The sequence below is a fragment of the Mauremys reevesii genome, unplaced genomic scaffold (genome assembly GCF_016161935.1).
Source record: "Mauremys reevesii isolate NIE-2019 unplaced genomic scaffold, ASM1616193v1 Contig8, whole genome shotgun sequence".
Lineage (NCBI taxonomy): Eukaryota > Metazoa > Chordata > Testudines > Geoemydidae > Mauremys > Mauremys reevesii.
The window spans coordinates 733,764-751,716 of NW_024100895.1; the positions used below are offsets into that span (position 1 = coordinate 733,764).

The 17,953-nt window shown below is 61.0% G+C and overlaps 1 protein-coding gene across 1 annotated transcript in view; it reads left to right on the forward strand.

Annotated features, from left to right (window-relative positions):
• The window catches only part of LOC120394813, a 96,491-nt gene that overhangs the window by 53,808 nt on the left and 24,730 nt on the right, over positions 1–17,953 (forward strand). The window contains 6 exon segments of the mRNA XM_039518960.1: positions 13,206–13,481; positions 13,943–14,218; positions 14,526–14,615; positions 15,369–15,401; positions 15,719–15,742; positions 16,564–16,596. Of these exon segments, the coding sequence (XP_039374894.1) occupies positions 13,206–13,481; positions 13,943–14,218; positions 14,526–14,615; positions 15,369–15,401; positions 15,719–15,742; positions 16,564–16,596 (732 nt within the window).

Below are 17,953 nucleotides of genomic sequence, written 5' to 3' on the forward strand. Positions count from 1 at the left end.
GGTGAGCGCCACCCCCCATCTCCAGCCCAGCCGCACTCACCCCCCCCCCCCGCTTCCCCCTCTGCTGCTGGCTCAGGGGGTTTGGCTGGGGCAGTGTTGGGGGTGGGAGGTGCCCGGCGAGGGAGCTGGCGTGTGTCCCTGGGCAGGGACCAGGCGGGTGTCGGGGCAGGGTTCCCCCGTCACTCAGCAGTACAGGGCAGGGGCCGTTCGTCTGCGTGTGAGTTTTGGTGGTTTCAGCCTGTCCTGCAGTGCCCAGCCCCGCACTGGCCCTGGTCCACACCTTCCCCCTCCCCCCCCCCCGGTGCCCAGCTCAGAGCCGAGGGGAGCAGGAGTTCGGACTCACACACAAACACTCCCATGGGGTGTGGGTCTGTCTGGCCGTTTCGCCTGCTCGGGGTTGGTGATGCTGCAGCCTCCTGCTTACCCCTGGTTCCCCCGCCCCCCCGCTATCCCTCCCAGATTCCCTCCTACCCCCTCCCACAGCCCCTGCTCCGCCCCAAATTTTCCTCCAGTGATGCTCGGTGCAGGCGATTTCGTCCCCCCCCCCCCCAGCAGCACCTCTCGTGTGCACCCAGGCACCCCGGAGCTTGGGCTCTGGTCCTGCAGCACCTGCCCCACAGGGTGCTCTTGGCCCCGGTGCCAGCCCTACGCCCAAGGGCTCGCTAGGCAGATGGGGCTCTGCAGGGGGAGAGGCCCCAGCGTGTGTCTGCCCATCCCCCTCGCAATCGGGGCTGGGGGGAAAGAGGCCAGTTCTCCTCTCTGCCCCTCTGTCACGGAGTGTGGGGGGGTCCGGCCCTGCACCCCCCTTCCTGGGACTCCCAGTGACTCTCAGCCAGCCAGGAACACAGAAGGTTTATTGGACACAGGAACACAGGATACAGCAGAGCTCGTGGGCACAGCCAGGACCCCTCAATCTGGCCCTTCTGGGGGTTCAGGGCACTTGGATCCCAGCCTAGGATTCCCTGAACTCCCCCGACCCAGCCCCAAACTGAAACTGAACTAACTCACCCCTCCAGTCGGCCCCTTCCTTTGTCCAGCTTCCGGAGCAAAGGTGCTGACACCCCTCCCTGGCTCAGGTCCTGTCCCTCACGTAAAGTCCTCCCCGGCTCTCCCATCCCCCACACAGACAGCCCCTACTCCATCACACCCCCCCCTTAGCAATCAGGGCTGCAGGGGCAGGGGCAGCCTTCACCACCTGCTGCTGATATATGGGGGGGGCTCTGCTCTCTCCTGCCCCCCATCCCTCCTCCTGCCCCCCCTTCTCAAGTTCCAGGCCCCTCGCTAAGGGGGTGCTGGAGGACACTGTCTCCCCACTCACACCCCCCGTCCTGGGAACAGCTCCCAGCCCTGAGCTTTAAGATCCCCACCCCGGGGTGTCCTGGCCCTGCTGCCTCCCCCTGCGCTGCCTCCTCTCCCCCCACCCAGGGCAGAGCCCCGTGGGGCCTTGGGCGGCGCCTCCTGGCCGGGGAGCCCCAGGGAAGGGGCCTGGGCTAGAGCGGGGCCAGTGGGGGGCAGAGGTGGGGGTGTGATTGGGATGGGCCCTGCAGGGAGGTGGCTGCTGGGGGCTGGGAGGGGAGGCTGGAGATCAGCGTCCCAGTCCCGAGCGGTCAGACGTCCTGCGTCCGGCCCAGACCCCTCGTGAGATCGGCTTCAGTAGCCTGGGATTTTACACCAGAATTTCCTCCCGTCTGCGCGTTCCCGGCTCCGTCCCCAGGGGCCGCAGCTGCCCGTCGCTGCCCGGAGGAGCCACCAGGTTCCCGCTCTGCCCCCAGCGCTGCAGGGGGGTCCCCAGGGTGCTGCTGCAGAGCAGGGCAGAGTTTGCCTCTCTAGCTGGGTCTGGGCCCCACCCACACGGGGGAGCTACAGGCCTGGTCCCTCCGAGACCCCATCGGTGCCCCCCCTTCCCCCGCTCACCCCCGTGGAGAGCAGCGTGGGGGAGAAGAGGGATGGGTGGGGCTGCCTGACACACACACACACACCCCTCAGGCCCCTGGCTGGGAGTCTCTGCGTGTTCTGTGCCAGCCACCCGGCACGTCCCAGTAGAGCTGGCCGGGCAGTAGGGCTGGCTCTAGACCCCAGCGCGCCAAGCGCGCGCTTGGGGCGGCATTTTGCCGGCAGGGCAGCAGGCGGCTCCGGCGGACCTTCCGCAGTCATGCCTGCGGGAGGTCCACCAGAGCCGCGGGACAGGTGGACCTGCCGCAGGCATGACTGCGGAGGGTGCGCTGGTCCTGTGGCTCCGCTGGACCTCCCGCAGTCATGACTGCAGATGCTCCACCGGAGCCGCGGGACCAGCGCACCCTCCGCAGGCACGTCTGCAAGAGGTCCCCCGGAGCTGTGGGACCAGCGACCGGCAGCATGACCCGCAGTGTGCCGCCCTGCTTGGGGCGGCAAAAATCCTAGAGCCGCCCCTGCTGGGCAGAAACCATCCTGGAGCCCCTGGCCTGAGTCTGGGCAGCAAAGCCGCAGGCCGGGCACCTCGTCCCCTCACCCCCGTCAGACGGGTTCCCAGGGCCCTTCCTCCCCTGCTGGAGCCCGATCCCTGGGTGAGATTTCCGGTCCCTGCCAGGCTCTGTCCAGCACAGGGGTCGAACCCTGGGATTTCCCATCATGGACCCGGACCCGCCGTAGCGACCTTCCCCCGGGGTGCCCTGCACTGTGCAGACTCGGTCAGAGCCTCCTGCTCCGGGGACACGGGCCAGGGACTCAGTGCTGGGCACACAGTGGGGTCAGGCCCAGGGGCCGGGACCCTCCCCTCTGTTAGGGCCTCCTCTGAGCCCTGCCGGCGAGAGACGTCCTGTCACCCTCAGACTGCGCTGGGGAGCAGCCACGGGGCAGGGGGACCAGTCCCCATGGCCGTCAGCCGCCTCCTCCCCAAGGCCACAGGAAAAGCAGAGCAGCTCCGGGGAGCTTAACCCTGGCGCAGGATCCGGCAGCTTGGTCCGGTTCAGAGTCTGCTGCTGCTGATTCTCCAGGGAGGGCGGCGCTGAGGGAAGGAGACAGGAATCCTGGTCTGGCGGCGCAGGAGCCCTCAGTGCCCCCGGGAGGAGGGACAGCGCTCGGATTCGGAGCAGGAGCCACGGGAGAGGAGAGCAGGAAACTCTTCCAGCCGGGATTCTTCGAAGCCACGTGGAAGCGGGCGGTGTCCAGTTCAGAGCGACCACCCGGGGGAACGTCTGACAGACGAGGAGGAGCCAGGTCAGAACAGCAGCGACCCCGCTCAGCAGTGTTACCCCTGCAGTTCCCAAACCAGGCTCGTCTTCCGCTCAGCGCGGCCTCGACGGACGTGATCCGGGAGGAGCGGGTGCCCCGAGAGACGGAGCAGGGGGCTAAGCACCAGCCGCAGCCAGAGTTCATTTCCTCTCCTGGGGTCGATGGAGCACGGATGCCCCTAGCTCAGGGCACGGCAGGGCCTCCGCAGGGAGACTGAAATCCTACGGCCCCTGACCAGGAGGATGGACACCGCGCCCTGGAGACACCGCGAGGCAGCCCCAGCCTCCCTCAGAGCCCTGCTGCGTCCCGCGCTCTGCCCAGCAGGACCGGCCGGCCTGTGTGACTCTGGCCCTTTGGTCTGGGGGCTCAGAACGACTCCCCTGGCAGCAGCCGCCCGGTCTGACACCCTCTGGACGCCCCGCGGGGCTCAGCAGGGGCCAGGGCTGCAGTGCGGTGACCTGTCGGCGTGTGCAGCTGGGTGCCGAAGGCAGCTGGCCAGGCCGTAGCGACCTGAACTCCCCTCCCAGCACGTGGATGATGCCAGCTGGGAATCGGTGAGAAACGCAACCAGGCGACTCCTCGGACAAAGCAAAGATGCTCCTGGCTCCTGCCAAGGCCGCCGAGGGGCTGTAAATCCCGCTCCAAACCCAGGCCGGCTTTCCCAGCGTCCAGACCAGGCGTGCAGCAGGTGAGACAGTCCCGGGCACTGCAGGGAAAGTGTCGACACCCAGAGGTGGCTGATCCGGGGTGGGGGGAACGACACACCCACAGGGCAGCCTCTGGTCCCGGACACCGTGTGACTCGCCGCCAGAGCAGACGGGGACGGAGCAGCGCACAGGTGGGTCGTCTTCTCCAGCGTGCGGATCCTTGTTCTCTGATCCCCGCACCAGGTGAGTTCTGCGCTGTCCAGGGAGCGTGGGCGCTGGTTCTGCCCCGATTGGCCCCTTCTCCCTCTCCCCCGGCCCCTCAGGAGAGGGGGGGTGCAGGCGGCTGTCCCCCATCTCCTGCAGACGGGGATTGTGGGACCAGCCCAGCCCCAGAGAGGGGACAGGGCCTGTACTCCATCCTGGCCCTGCTCCAGGAGAAATCGGGGCAATGGGATGTGCTCGGTCTGGAACATCTCCGGGAGAGCCCCAGGCAGCCCCGATTACAGACAGACGTTTAAGTCCCACCTGGCGGTGATCCGCAAAGGGCCTGTCTGTGCTCCATGGAGCTGAGACGCAGCCCTGCCCACCCCCCTTCGTCGGCGTCACCGCAGAGCTCGGTGTCACCTCTGCATCCCAGCGCGTCCGGTTCAGCTCCTCGCCCGTCGGCCTCGCCGCAGCCCCAGGTACCTGCCACGGGTTCGTTGTCAGGGTCGCTGCCCTCAGGCAGGAAGGGGTCACCTCTGGCCATCCTCAGCAACGCTCCAGCCAGAGGGTGAGCGGCACGAACCACTGCCCAGACACTCCGGATCCTGGGACCGCGGGTCCATTCTGTGCCAGGAAGAGAGAGGCCTGGGCCCCACCCCACGGAGAGCTCGCCTGGGCGTGGGAATTGTTAGGCCTGAATAAAGATGTAGCACAAAACCAGTTGTGCCAACCTGACAAAAATCAGGCTAGCAGAGGTTTCTGGGAAAATCCAGAGTGAAATACTGAAAAGCAGCATTGTCTTACAAAGCCCTGGGAAAGAGTAAGATAAGTGAGGGGGCTGGTGCCAGCTGAGTTGTGTTAAGACACAGTGTTTGAAGGACCGATAAGAAACACAAGCATCTCACAGTTCTGACTAACTCCCTGGTTTAGTGTTCGGTGTGTTTTTAACTCCCTCACATTCCTAACCTTTGGCGCTTGTTGAGATATTAACAATTCAATATTGTAGAGACTAGGCATGCGTATATATTAGAAGGTGTCTAATTTCTAGTTGTTAGACAAAGGGGGTGGATTGCTCTAGTTAATGATCTATAGACGTAATAAAACTGTCTATATAAGCTAATACTAAGCTGTAAAGGGGGGGCTGGTTCTTTTCGGATACGAGCTGTTCTTTACTGATACGTGCACTTATCAATAAAGAACTTTTGATCGGACCTTGCTGGTGTTGCCTGGTCTCTCTGCGGTCAGACAACGAACTTCGCTGTTGGGGTTAGAGTCCCCGACAGAATGACCCACAGTCTCACAGGGGTTATTGCTCAGGAGCGATGGGACAATTCCCTGCTCTGCTCAGGACGGCCAGCAGCTTGCAGGAGGTCTCAGCCTGCCCCGGTGTCACTGCTGGGTGTGTGCTGGGTGTGGACACACTGCGGTGAGTGCACACGAGAGCTCCAGTCGTTCCTGCTGTCCCTGCCTGCTCACACCTCCCTGCGTCTGAACAGGAGAGTCCGGCTTCCCCGGAGCCTCAGCACCTCCCAGATGGGGCTCAGCACCCGTCATTTCCCATAGCCGGGCCGGACAGGAGAGAGCTATGGGCAGTGCCAGCGTGGGGGGCCGGGTGCTCGCGTGGAGGTGAGCTCAGTACGGAGCAGGGGAGGGAACCTGGCATGAACTGGGTGCAGCGCAGGGTGATTGGCTGCGGGCTCCAGCCCTGTCCCCAGGGGTGAGCAGCTCCCGACTCTGACCCCAGCGCAGTGCCCTGCGTCAGCGAACAGGGCGGGACGAGGTCGTCACCCCAGCAGGAGGAAGCCGACCCTCTGGTGTCCTGTGTGGAGCGAAGCCCCCGGTGCGGCCGAGCTCGGCGTGGTCGAGGAATGAGACGTGACGAGTGACGAGCTGGCTCAGGTGCCAGAGAGCCTGCACCCAGACGTGCTCCTGTTCCCAGCGAGGGAATTTCCAGTCTCACTGAGAGACCCGTTTGTCTCTCACCCACCCTGCAGGGGCCCCTCCTTCCCCGGCTGGAAGGGATCCTGCTGGCACCCAGGAAACCTCCCGCAGGATCTGCCTGGTCCAGAACCGGGGGCAGACCAAGCCGTGCTGCAGGAGACGGAGCTTCTCTGCTTCTTCGCCGGCTCCAATGCAGGGCTGGGAGTTCGGACCCAGGGCTCGGCAGTCTCAGTGTCACGCCGAGTGGCTGCTCTCCCCGGGCAGGCAGGGGGTCTCTGTACTGGGGTATCCAGCGTTTGCTCCCAGCTGCATCCCTGCTTCATCCCCCTCGGGCTCGTTGAGCGCCGGCCTGGGACCTTCTCACCCTGACTCAGGGCCCCTTTGAGCCCCTCAGGGCGACGTCCCAGTGTTTCCTCTCCATCAAGGAGGCCCCCCTCACAGCCCTCCCTCCCCTGGTCGCCCTCCCCTCCGCCCGGGGGTGTAGGAGTTCAGGGCCTTATCCCTTACGGCTTCGTCCTGCACGTTCTTCAAGGTGTGCTGCACACGTCCATTCCCACGTAGGGGTGTGCGCGCCCGGGCACCACGGCTGGAATTGTTCCCCTAGTGGTTCCTGTTGTTGGTTCTGACACCCACGGTGCCGTGCGCTCACAGCGGGGGTATAAGGGGCCCTGCCAAGCCCGCGCCCTTCAGCTCCTTCTTACTTCCCGTGGCGGCGTCTGGAACTTCCCTGCTCGCTTCAGCCAGGTTTTCTAGTGGGTTTCTCTGGTTTCATCGTGTGTCGTTGGTTAGTTGGACGTCGTTTTTAGCAGTGCGAGTGCTTGGGCACCTCCCCACTGGCTGGAGAGGCTGTGCACTCCCGGGGGCGGGGTACGGCCTCGCTCACCGGGCTTCCAGCCCTGCTCTTCCTGTGAAACGAGCGACCCGCCCTTGAGCTGTCTCAGGGCTGGGGGGCCGCTCACGGGAAGAGTCACTGTCAGACCTGCAGGGAATTCAAACCCCACCCAGACAGATCGGGCAGCGGGACTGGAAGTTCTCCTGGTGGAGGCAGGATTAAGACGGTGTCGGAGCTGAGATTGGACTTGGCACTGAGCAGCTCCAGGTTGGTGCAGAGCGCGGCTCCCACCAGTCGGGGCTCGCAGCACCGCTCCTCTTCACCGGTGCCCAAGGACAGGCACCGCGGGCACGGAGACACGAGCCGCTCCCCGGTACCGAGAGGGGCCAGGCCAGGAGACCGGGACAATGCGAGACCCACACGGGGCCGCTCTTCCTCGCCAGCACCACTGCAGCCGCCGCTAAAGACACCCACGTGGGTCCCGCGTACCTCACCAAGGGACATGCCACCCTCCTGCAGGCAGCGTACCAGTCACTTTGCGGTACCATCCACCCGGGGGGCGTACGCGGCAGCTAGGGACCTGCTTACACTGCCGGTACCAGGGTCCCTGGATGTCCAGGACTTGGCATCACTGGCACCATCTGGTGGCCAAGAGACCACCCGGCCGTAGAATGGCACCAAGACCATTCTCCAGGGAAAACCCCTCTGGTCACTTCGCCCACGGTGCCCCCATGGCACCGACACCAGGAGGGTCGGCACTGCCATGGTCTCCTCGCTTCACATTGTCAGGACCATCCACTCTATTCTCCGTGGCCATCTTACGCAACGGGGACATCTAGTGCGATGGGGCCCCAAACACCCAGGGGGCCCGACACCCATGCAGGGCCCTTTCTGGACCCCGCGGGGTTTCCCCCGGCTCAGGGCACTGGCTCCAGGCGCTCTGACTCAGTGGCCTCAGAGCAGAGCCCCTCGGTACTGCACCAAGAGACATCAGACCCGAATCCTGGTGCCCATCCTGGTACCGAGCAACTGAAGCAGGTTCCCCACTCGGAGGAGAGAGCAGAGACCTTAACGGCTCTACCCACCTCCTCCTCGTCGCCAGACGAGGCGCTGGTGGCCCCAGAGGTGCCCCCACCCCAGGGTGAGCACAAAGCCCACCAGGACTTACTGAGCAAGTGGCTCAAATCTGGGCGTCCAGGGGGAGGTGATGAAAGAGTCACTCAGGCCTTCCCAGCTAGCTGGGCGGCAGCAGGCCCCTCAGGAGTCGCTCTCCCCCTATGTGGGGTGATCCTGGAGCCCGCTGAGGCTCTGGCAGAACCCAGCCTCCCTCCCTCCTAAGCGAACGGAGCGGGAATATTTTGTACCTGCCAAAGGCTGAAAATTTTTATTCACCACCCCCCACCCACACACACCCACACACACGAGTCCCTAGTGGTGGCAGTCGCCGATGAAAGGGACCATCAAGGTCAAATGGGGCCCACAGCAAATGATCCCTAAGAAGTTCTAAATTAATAATAATAATTGGAGATATACCAATCTCCTAGAACTGGAAGGGGCTTTGAAAGGTCATTGAGTCCAGCCCCCTGCCTTCACTAGCAGGACCAAGTACTGATTTTTGCCCCAGATCCCTAAGTGGCCCATCAAGGACAGAGCTCACAACCCTGGGTTTAGCAGGCCAGTGCTCAAACCACTGAGCTATCCCTCCCCCCTACCAAGTTGGCCTTGTTCTGGAGGAAACCCCCTCACCAGGGGATTGCAGCTCCGCATAGTGACCCGGCAGGCCTGGCTGGGTCGCTGTGATTTTAACAGGTGGGAAGCGATGCAGAAATGGCAGGACCTGCTCCCCCAGGGCACCCGGCTGGAGGTCCCTGCCCTTGTGCAGGAAGGGAGAGCAGTGGCCTGGCCTCCCTGCAGGCAGCCCTGGATGTCACGGATTCTGCGGCCAGGCCAGTGGCCACGGCTCTCACCATGCGCAGGAGCTCGTGGTTACAATCTTCGGGATTTCCACAGGACGTGCAGCAGATGACCCAGGACCTCCCATTCAAAGGTTCCTGGCTCTGTTCAGAGCAGACAGGTGCCAGGCTGCCTGGCCTCACAGACTCTAGGGCAGCGCTGAAATCCCTGGGCCTGCACTCGCCCGCACGAGCTAGAAGGCCCTATAGGCCCCAGCAATACGGGTGATGCTGTTCTCCACCGCCCAGACATGACCAGAGAAGGAGACAGAACAAGTGGTTTGGGTGCAGGCGCCCTCCTCCACGGGGCCATCCCAGTTGGCTCCTCATCATTTCAGCACCTCAGAGCCCTCGTTTTGACAAGGTGCTCGAGGACGACATACCAGTCCCTCCACACCAGGATCCAGTCACCCCTGTATCTTCCATCCGTCCTATTCCTCAGCACCTGGGAAAACATTTACCTCAGAGTGCTGGGTCCTAAACACAGTGGAATCCGGGTATAGCCTCCACATTTTGTCTACCTCCCCGTCTCTCTTCAGGGACCCTTCTCACAAGCATCGGTTGGAGCAGGAGGTACAATCCTCCTTCGGATGGGAGCCGTGGAAGAGGTTCCGCACCCACCTAGGGGAAAGCGGTTCTATTCCCGTTACTTCCTCATCTCCAAAGCCAGGGGAGGTCTCAGACCAATCCTAGATCTGCCTCGGCTCAACCGCTGTCTCAGAAAGTGGAAGTTCCTCGTGGTCTCCTTGGCCTCCATCGTCCTGTGGCTGGATCCAGGGGATTGGTCTGCTGCCCTCGACTGGAAAGGTCCATACTGCCACATATCAATTTTCCAGAGCCACAGAAGGTGTCTAAGATTTGTGGTAAACCAGACCCATTAGCAAGTCGCGGCCCTGCCATTCGGTCTCTTGGCTGCCCCAGCAGTCTTCACCAAGTGTGTGGCAATAGTAGGGGCTTTTCTGAGACGGAGTCTGTGTTTTCCCATATCTTGACAATTGGCTGATCCGGTCAGTCCCGAGCTCAGGTGGAGCCCGACATCGACCTCATACAATCCACCTTCCAGGCGTTGGGTCTGGTGATAAACGTACAGAAATGGACACTTATTCCTGTGCGAAGAATAGAGTTCACTGAGGCAGTTCTCAGTGAAGGCCCTTCTGGAGCACTGCTGCTTCTGTACGATCCGGGCCCTGATAACCCCCCTGCAGACACACCCGTCACGACTCCTCGGCCACACGGCATCAGGCATGTACATGGTTTGACACGTGAGGCTGAGACTCGGACCTCTCCAGCCTGGCTGGCCGCGGTACACTCCCCTTCCAGCCATCATCTGGGCACAGCTCTCACCGTACCAGCTTGAGGCCTGGAGAGGGTATTTCCCTCAGATGAAGGAACCGATCCCCCCGAGACCCGAACCTTGTCCTCACAAAGCCGACGGGCTCAGCCTTGGAGCTGCCAGCACCATGCTCACTGCCTCACCCTGTGGGAGGATCACGTTTCCGGTGCCAAGCACATCGGCCAGGCAAGTATCAGAGATCCAAGCCCTGCGGAGCCCCCGGACACGATCCCCTTTAGAGACAGAGTCCAGCTACACCCACATCCAAAGTGCCTCCCAAAAGTGGGCTCCCCAGTTCCACGTGAACCAGCTGATTTTTCTCCCAGTCCTTTACCCTGAGCCGCACGCAGACCGGGCAGGACAAGGCCTGCACTCGCTGGAGGTCAGACGGGCACTGGCAGTTTACATTCGGGGACTAAACCCTTCCCGTAAATCCCCGCAGCTTTTCCTAGCGCTAGCGGGAAGAACGAGGGAGCTCCCATCTCCGCTCTGAGGATTGTGTCTTGGGTTCCATCTCGCACCCACGTGTTTTCCGACCTCACGGGGATTCCCCATATGCCAAAGGTCACTGCTCATGTCACAGGCTCTCAGGTCTCTTCAGCAGCCTTTCTAGCGCCAGTCCCTACTCAGGATATCTGCAGCGCTGCGACCTGCTCCTCGGCGCACACATTCTCCGTGCGCTGGGCCGTCACTCAGCAGGCCAGGGACGACGCACGCTCCGGCCGTGCTGTGCTGCCGTCAGCTTGTCCTTGAACTCTGGGCCCCCCTCTGGTACCGCGGCTTGTGAGTCACCGAAATTGGAATGGACACGAGTGAGCACTCGAAGGAACGACGGTTACTGACCTTCCCGTGACTGCTGTTCTTCGAGGTGAGCGCCACACGTCCATTCCGACACACCACCACCACCTCCCCCGGCCCCGCTCTCGGAGTGGTCGGTAAGAAGGGACTGAGGGGCGTGGGCTCGGCAGGGCCCTTTATACTGGCACTATGAGCGCACAGCACCCGGGGGCGCCAGAGCAACCCGACGGGTAGCACTGGGGGAAAAATTCCAGCAGCGATGCTCAGGGTGTGAACACACCTACATCGGAGTGTTTGAGACATCTTGGGGGCACGCTGCCTAAGGGCTCCCTACACCTCTGCTAGCCCTGGGGAGGGGAGCGGTTCAATCCCCTCCCTATTGCTGCCCTGCCTCTCCCCAGCCTCCTGCCCCCTTGCATTTTTTTAGAAAAGGATCATATTCATTACGGTAGTAGAGTGGGGCTGGCTGGGCAGCGGTGTGCTGGGAGCTGCACAGACCCAGGGAGACAGCCCCTGCCCTGCCCTGCTTACACCCTGACTAGATCCGGCAGAGGTGGGGGAAGGGGCAGCACACACCTGCAGTCCTGGACACTGGTTTGTGGTTTAGCTCCCATGGCTGGGTGATGCTGGGGTGGGGTTCACTGGAGGGGGAGGCACAAGGAGGGGTAGGAGCAAACAGCCCCTCAGCGGGGAGGATGGGGGGTGGCCAGAGAGACCAGGGCAGAGAGCAGCCCCCTGGTGCCCGGCAGCCCCGGCTGCCCCTGCTCCTACATTATTTTAAAAAACATATATCCGCTTACAAAGCAGGTGTGGGGAGGGGGGCGAGACTTGGACCCATACTAGGCACCACCAAAAATTGTATGAACTTGCCACCGCTGATCCTGGGGTGGGACTCTGTAGTCCCTAGAAGGGAGAGAAAGTTCCTGCATGCAAAGATGGCTGGGATTCCCCGCCCTGCCCCACATACTGTAGATAAATCTCTGTATTAACTATCTACATTGCATCTTGCATGATGTTATTTTGTATTTCATATGACTTGGCATTGTGCCTCTCTGTTTTCATACAACTTTGTATTAGATCCCTATATAGAAAATTGGTAGGAAACTTTGTATCAAATGTTATAGCCCCTAAGAATAGTACAGTTAAAGTAAAGGAAACATGTGCCTTTTTGCTAGAAGTAGAATAAGATCTTCCCCCCACTCTGTAATCAATTGCCCTATTGACTGAATGAGGTGTGAATGAGTGAGGCTTGGAAGACACCCACCTCCAGACAGCGACAACAGTTGCAGAGGGAATGGGAGCCAGAGCAAAGGACAATACAACTTGTCAAGTGGGCCCAACAAAGAAGCGCAGACATATTGACAGCCTCAGGGATTAGAAGCCAGCACCTTCTTTAGAAAACACCCTCTTTGAGCAGCATTGGGACAACACCCAGAGAAAAGCAGCACAAAGACCAACGGACACAGACGAATGGACACAGACGCAGATTTTGAATCTGGTCTAGATTTGCATAAGAGGGAAGCTGCTATAAATGTGAGGTGTCTTGCAGAAGGACCCCGGGTCTCGTCTTGTCACCATCGGAGCATCGATCCGGATCGGCAGAAGCCCGGCTCCACCCCTCCCCCATCTAACTCACCTGGCCAGTGCAGTTAAGGGGAGCAACTAGTTGGTAACAACAGCAAGACGGAGTGTGTTTGTGTCTGTGTGAATGCATGACTGTGAGATATATCTCATATGCATATCATAGAGTATTAATTAATAAATGTGGCGTTTTGCCTTAATCCCCCTGAAAAGATCCTGTATAGTACTTTGAGTACAACAATACTGTCCCTTCCCGCATAGGGTGGCACCTGGTATTGGTCCCCTGGAAAACACTGGGAGATGGTGGCCACCTTTGCTAAGGGCAGTGCTCCTGTCCCTACAAAGGCTGTAGGGGAAGTGGGAGCCATCTTAACTGATGGCAGGCTCATCGGTGCTAGAACTAGAGGTGCTGGGGGGCTGTTAGTTTGAATGCAGAGAGTGGATGGAGGACAGCACCCAGGAGCATGTCGGTTCCCTGCAGCAGTAGAGCAGGAGGGCGACTCTTGGGGGATGCAGGGTGGAGTCTGGGGGCTCAGGACTCAGCAGCATAGCGAGAACTTAAGGCAATTTGAGCAAAAACATAAGCCAGCAATATAGGAGGAGACCCCTGGGATAGGGAGTGGGCTGGTGTGTGTTACAGAAAGAAGCTGCATCTCATCACTAGCAGCTGCCTCCTGTACTGAGCCAGCTCCATGTTTGCTTTTCAGGCTTTCATACCCTCCAGGTGAAGTACGGCTGTGAGCTACGAGATGATGGCACCATTGCGGGGTTTGAGCAGTACGCATATGATGGGGGAGACTTTCTCAGCTTTGATACAAAGACCCACACCTGGGTAGCAGCAGCCAGAGAGGCCGAGATCACCCAGCACAGATGGAATGAGGATAAGGCCTATCTTCAGCAAGAGACAGCCTACCTGGAGCAGGAGTGCATTGAGTGGCTGCAGAAATACCTGGCGTACGGGAAGGAGACACTGCAGAGAAGAGGTATGTGGGGGGGTGTATCTCATATCTCACCCAGTGGGGTCACTGACTCCCCCTCACCAGAGATAAACCCCTCCCCCAATGTTTGACATGCTTGATGTTGTCACTACCAGGATGTTTCAAGACTCAGCGTTGCTGCAGGAGACACTGTTCATCTCCCTGTCCCATCCGACCTTGTTCAGACCCCTACATCTGAGCCCTTCAGGGTGGCTGGGCCGTGGCCGCATGTATCAGAATCAGATGTGACAGCGCGGCTGCGCCAGCTATAGACTAGGGCTGTGTTGCCCCCTGTGCTCCATTGCCAGGGTGCTGCCTGCTCTGGCCGGAAAGGAGAGCAGTCTATGATCACTGGGCTCGGGGGGGGCTCAGCTGTTGGGTTTCCCCATGCAGGGGACTGAGCTGCTGTCGTCCCGGGGGACCCAGCTCAGGGAGTTCCCTGTAACTCCATCTCTCCTTCCCCCCAGAGCCACCGCGGGTGCAGGTGAGCGACCGGCCGAGCCGGGACGGGCTCACCACCCTCTCCTGCCACGTCCACGGCTTCTACCCGCGGAGCGTGGCTGTCATGTGGCTGAGGAAGGGGGTGGCCGTGCCGCAGGACACAAACCGTGGGGATGTGCTTCCCAGCGGGGACGGGACCTACCAGACCCGGGCCACCATCGAGATCGACCCCAGCAGTGAGACCGATTATACCTGCTGCGTGGAGCACCCCAGCCTGGCTGCAGATCTGAGAGTGCCCTGGGGTAAGGGGGGACTGGCCCTGCAGGGGGGAGGCGGGTGGGGTATGGGGCAGTAATGTGGGGGCAGGGTGACTGACTCCTGTAATGGGGGAAAGGATTTGGTGGGGTTATGGGGCACTGATGGTGGGAGGGGATTTCGGGGGGAGACACAGGACTCCAATGTGGGGCGAGGCGACTGACCCCTGTGATGGGGAAAGAGGGCTGGGAGGGCGGGGGTTATGGGGCACCGATGGGGGGTGGGGTGACTGACCCATGTAACGGGGGAAGAGGGTTTGGGGTTCCCCTGCTCACTGGCCCGTTCCCGTTTCAGCGCCCAAGTCCAACGTGATGCTGATCGTGGGTGTCGTTATCGGGGTTCTCGTGCTGGTCGCTGCCATCACTGGAGCCGTTGTCTTCCTCAGTAAGTGCGGGTGGGGTCCCAGGGAGCTGCCAGCCTTAGGCCGTGGTGACAGGCCCATCACCCTAGCGCCTGAGCTGGGGGCAGATCATCTGGCTGCTCCGCACTGGCCGGGCCCCTTCACACACCCCTAAGAGTGGCAGTAACACAGACCCCAGCCTGAGCGCTGTGTGACTGAGCCCCGTGACGGGAGCTGCTGCTGGGCCCAGGGCAATCCATGGGAGAGGGGGGCAGAGGGCACAAGGGGCAGTTTGCCCCAGGCCCCTCATTTGAGAGGCCCCTGAACCTGTGGAATTTGAGCGAGTGGTGCTGTGACCTGCATGTGGGGCAGCATCGCCCCTCGGCACCAACCCTGAGTGGCGCTGGGACCCTGTGCACCAGAGCAGGGAGCAGGGTCCAGCCCTGCAGGACAGGAGCCGCCGCTGTGGGGTGAGTGCAGGGCGGGCCCACTCCGCAGTTCTCCCTCCCGCCCTGGGGCCTCCCTTAAGTGCTTTTACACCCTTGGAAGAGTGGGGGGCCTTCAGATTTTGCCCCAGGCCCCAAAACCTCTGTGTGGCTCTGACTGGGCCAGACTCATCCACCAACCAGAAAGCCACGGAGGGGTGCAGGTGATACAGATCCCAGTCCTGGGTCAGTTCTGAGTCCCAGAGCTCTGTGCTGAGCCGGGCGCCACATTCTTGAGCCGTGGACACAGAGCGGAGCCGGTTCCTGCCCCAGGAGCAGCCGCACTCACTGCGATCTGCCTTGTCTCCGCAGGGAAGAAGAACAGCGGCTACAAAGCAGCTGCAGGTAAGTGCTGAGCCCTCCCCTGTTCCTGTCGCTGTGTGACCTGGTACGGGGCAGCCTGGGGCCAGTCCCAGGAGACCTCCCCCAGCCCCCCACAGCCTCTCGGAGCCTGGGAAGCTGCAGCAGTGGGACTGGCCAGTGACCCTGGGTGCTCTGTGTAGGTCGCCCATCACCGTGGTGTCTGGGCACAACAGCAAAACACCAACACCTGGCTCAGAGTCACTGGGGTGTGTACGTGTATAACCAGTGTGGGGCGGGGAGAGGAGAACGGGGACCCTGCGTTCCCGAGACACTGACCCCGGCTTCCTTCTCCCCCACAGCTCACGAAGGCTCTGCCAGCTCCGGTAGGTGACGGGCGGGTGACGCTAGCCCAGGGGACATGCTGGGGCCTGAGGACTCGGGGAGGCACAGGACGTGTTAACACATCCCAGGTTCCCTCTGTGGGGTGGGGGGTCCCTGCTGTTTCGGTGACACGGGGGGTTTGGCTGCATGGGGAGATTGACCGGCAGAGCTAAATTATTCAGCCACAGCTGTGCTAGTCGATTTCCCCTGATTAGGCTGAGTTCAAAGGAGCCCAGGGGAGTTACTGGGAGTCAGGGGAGTGTCAGCACCCAACTCCCCTCGGCTGCGTTGAAATTCCCAGCCCCGGTCTGCGGCAGCCCGTGAGGTCGGTGGGGGCGCACACCCCTCGTGCCCGACCAGCCGTGTGTGTTTCCCGTGGGGTTGGGCTGCGTCTGACCCCTCGGAGCAGCATTTCGCCCTGGCGCTGTCTGGCCTGGGTCTAACCCCGCCCCCTCCTGCTGCAGCTGGGAGCTGGGTTTGGTGCGGATGGGACGGGACGTGTTGTACACTGAACCGGGGGTAATGGAGGATCCACAGCCCCACTGATTTCAATGGGGTTTGGGCTCCTGAGAGTCCCACCTCCGTAGGTACAAGTCCCCAGTGGGGGGCGGCGCAGGGATCTGAGCCCCGGGGAGCAGTGACCAGCCCTGGCTCCCGCTGTCTCACCCTGCGCTGTCCCTCGCACCGGGGCAAAGTGCAGCTGCTCAGCTGGGGCAGCGTCACCCCCTCCCTGCAACAGGGTAAACGCTGACCTGAGGGGCCGGGCAGGGATCAGGGCCAGAGACACTAACACCCCCCTTCTCCTTCTCCTTCTCCCTCCCAGGAAGAGATCAGGGATTGGATGCTGGTGTCAAGGGTAAGTGAGGGGGAGACCAGTGGAGGGGGACCCCTGCCCAGAGTCCCCCGGGCCCTGCCCCTCTGACCAGCCGGCCCCAGGGAGCCCTGTCCCTGATCTCCCTGCAGTGGGGCTGCTGAGTGTGGGGGCAGGTCTGAATTTCCCCTCTGCAGGGACTCTGGGAGGGGGTCGGGGTGTCCCTGGCTCTAGGGGAAGGGGTCGGGATGCGGGAGCAGTGATCGCTGTAGCTCAGTGGGACGGTGATCGGCTTTCCGGTCTCCTCCCCCTCAGCCCAGCCAGAGCTTCACCCCGAGCGCCAGATGGGCCCAGTACCGTAGCTGGCACCGCTGGGTCTGCTCACCCCGACCCCGGCGCTGACTGTCCCTGTCTCATTTCTGCAGCGTAACGGAGCCCGTCAGCCCCGGCTGGGGGGATCCCAGACACGAGGGGAGAGACCGGAGCAGATCAGGCTCCTGGGAATGCAACAGCTCAGCAGCACCTTCCACAACCTGCTTAAAGCCTTTGCCTTGATTGTGTCAGGGACTCGAACCCCGACAGCGAGGTTCGTTGTCTGACCGCAGAGAGACAGGCAACACCAGCAAGGTCCGATCAAAAGCTCTTTATTGACAAGTGCACGCGTCAATAGAGAACAGCCCGTATCCAAAGAGAACCAGCCGCCCTTTACAGCTTAGTACTAGCCTATATAGACAGTTTTATTACGTCATACATCACTCACTTGAGCAACCCACCCCCCTTTGTCTAACAACTTGACACTAGACACTTTTAATATACACACATGCCTAGTCTCTACAATATTGAATTGTTAATATCTCAACAAGCGCCAAAGGTTAGGAATGTGAGGGAGTTAAAACACACCGAACACTAAACCAGGGAATTAGAGTCAGAACTGTGAGATGCTTGTGTTTCTTATCAGTTCTTCAAACACTGTTTCTTAACACAACACAGCTGGTACCAGCCCCTCACTTATCTCACTCTTTCCCAGGGCTTTGTGAGACAATGCTGCTTCTCAGTATTTCCACTCTGGGATTACCCAGAAACCTCTGTTAGCCTGACTTCAGTCAGGTTGGCATAACTGGTTTTGTGCTACATCTTTATTCAGGCCTAACAATTGTACCCGAGCTAAACGCCCGGCTGCGAGACAGCAACTGCGGCTTTCACTTTAGAATTGAAACCTCTGTGGCTGCAGACTGGCTGGGGTGGTCGGGGTCGCTTATTGTTTGATTGCTACAGAACTAGCTTGTTTTAAAACTTAAATCTATGAGGATCTTGTTTGTATAGAAAAATAACTAGGGTCGGCTGGACTGAATTGTTAGCGATGGGCTGTACCCAGCACACACTGTTCTGTTCGCTTTGATTG